Source organism: Penaeus japonicus, unplaced genomic scaffold (genome assembly GCF_977035675.1).
Source record: "Penaeus japonicus unplaced genomic scaffold, GWHDUDI00000001_assembly GWHDUDI00000008, whole genome shotgun sequence".
NCBI lineage: Eukaryota > Metazoa > Arthropoda > Malacostraca > Decapoda > Penaeidae > Penaeus > Penaeus japonicus.
In genome coordinates this window covers 41,738,686-41,741,185 of record NW_028234410.1, presented here as the reverse complement: position 1 = coordinate 41,741,185, position 2,500 = coordinate 41,738,686, and the positions used below count along the sequence as shown (strand labels likewise).

The window sequence follows — 2,500 nt, the reverse complement described above, 5'->3', positions numbered from 1 at the left end:
CGGTACAAGCAGAGCAGGTGAGGACAGATGAGCGGAAACGAAGGCAGGAGCGAGCAGATGACTGACATCGAGGTAGGTCAGAACAGGTCACCGGGTCGGGCGGTTTGTGAGACGGGTGGCTTGAGGTAAAAGTTTGAGAATTTGTGTCGCAAGCAGACTGTCGGCGTGATATATATACCATGATGAAGATAAATCATTTGTGCTTGCGTGTGCGTTTAGGTGGGTAAATGGTGGTTGGAGCTTGTTGTTTGTGTGTTTGAGTTTAATGTTTACAGTTAGTCGGTTCATCATATAAATGTGTTTATATACTATTGTATATTATATACCTAATTTTAACAGTTTATTTTATATACTATTGTTTATTGTATACCTAATTTTAAGAGTTTATTTTATATACTATTGTATATTATATACCTAATTTTAAAAGTTGATTTTATATACTATTGTATATTATTTATTTGTGTGCCATTCTATTTTCCTGCCTGCTTCCTGTCTTTATACTTATTCCTGTCTATTCTGAATATATACTAACATATATCTATCTCTATGTTTATCTATCTATTTATATATCTCTTTAGATCCCTATCCCTCCATCATTGCATTTATCAATCTAAATCCCAATTAACGTAACTATATATCTACCGACACAAATGCTTTTTTTTATCCATCTCTCTATTTCTCTCTCTCTCTCTCATTCTCTCTCTCTCTCTCTCTCTCTCTCTCTCTCTCTCTCTCTCTCTCTCTCTCTCTCTCTCTCTCTCTCTCTCTCTCTCTCTCTCTCTCTCTCTCTCTCTCTCTCTCTCTCTCTCTCTCTCTCTCTCTCTCTCTCTCTCTCTCTCTCTATCTATCTATCTATCTATCTATCCCTCTCTCTCTCTCTCTCTCTCTCTCTCTCTCTCTCTCTCCCTCTCTCTCTCTCTCTCTCTCTCTCTCTCTCTCTCTCTCTCTCTCTCTCTCTCTCTCTCTCTCTCTCTCTCTCTCTCTCTCTATCTATCTATCTATCTATCTACCCCCCCCCCTCTCTCTCTCTCTCTCTCTCTCTCTCTTTCTATCTATCTATCTATCTATCTCTCTTCCTCCCTCTCTCCTTCCCTCTCTCTTTCTGTCCCTCTCACCAACGTCCGTCCTATACTGATTTTCTCCCCCCCCCCCCCAACAGACACAACCATCCGTCGCTCCAGCCTCGGTTATCTCGGGAGAGCTCGGGCTCGCACAATCAAGATGACCATTAGTATTGTGTTGGCTTTCTTCGTCTGTTGGACACCATACGTCGTGATCAGCCTATGGTGAGTAGGAGGGGTAGGAAAGAGCAAAATTTTGATAGTGTTTTTTTATAGTGTTTTTGTGTTTTTTGTTTGTTTGTTTATCTATTGACTTATTTCTTTGATTGTTGATTTATTTGTTTCTCTGTTGACTTGTTTTTTATTTGTTGACTTGTTTATTTGTTTGTTTGTTTTAATTTAGAGGGTTTGATAATGATAATGATGATTGTAATGGTAATAATAATATTAATAATAATAGTATAATGATATTAATTATAAAAAAATATTAATTCAATCATTATCATTATCATGATAATGATAATAATAATAATGATGATGATAATGATAATAATACCAATAATAGCGATGATAATATCATTTATATTAATGACAAAAAAATGACAATGATAGTAATATCAAATGAATAATATTCATTTCTCTGAGATCTACCAGTATAATTTATGTAATATATGATAATATGCATTCTTCCGAAGTCATAATAATTCTTAGTAACTATGCGTAAAGTCTTAAGTATTTTTAAATTTTCATAATCTTCTTAGCAACACCCAATGTCATTAAATAAAGTGTCTTGGTTTGCGGAATATTGTGTTCGTATTAATTTGAATATATTTCAGCATCATTTATCTTATTCAAGACAAACTTTTTTTCCCGGTAGACACTGTCTATTTTTCTTTTTCTTTCTTTTTTTCTTTCTTTTTTTTCTTGTTTTTCTTTTTCTTTTCTTTTTATTCTTTTTTCCGATATCTCAGCCTCTCTTCAATTAAAAGTAATTTATATGCCTTTATAATTCTCTCTTTTAAATATTGTTGAAGCTTCAGACAAAACACATAAACATATATTCGTGATTACCTTAATATTGTACTATTGAATTCTTTTACATACGATAGAATCTTCGACTCACTTTAGATTTATTCCTGCCGTTCTTTCCTGGGTTTTATCACTCCTCTGGGGATGCTGTGGCAACCAAAAATGGAGATAAATTGATGTGTTTGGTTGTGAAAATATAAACTAACATCACCTTTTGAATACCTATATTCGATATATTATGTTTATGATAGCAAGTGTTTATAAATTCACTGCATCGTTCATCGTAGTAAATGACTAAGTACCGAGGAGGAAAAAGAAAATCTTAAAAATATGGCATCTACTGAGGTAGTGAAATCTGGAGTGGGGATTCCGTAGAGTTTTGTATGCTAATATCAAAGTGATTTTTTTCT

General features: G+C 34.0%; 1 protein-coding gene across 1 annotated transcript in view; it reads left to right on the top strand.

The window, feature by feature from the left end:
• The window catches only part of LOC122255878 (uncharacterized), a 22,402-nt gene that overhangs the window by 9,375 nt on the left and 10,527 nt on the right, over nucleotides 1-2,500 (top strand). The window contains exon 4 of the mRNA XM_086538874.1: nucleotides 1,160-1,286. Within this exon, the coding sequence (XP_086395000.1) occupies nucleotides 1,160-1,286 (127 nt within the window). The remainder of the gene's footprint in view (nucleotides 1-1,159; nucleotides 1,287-2,500) is intronic.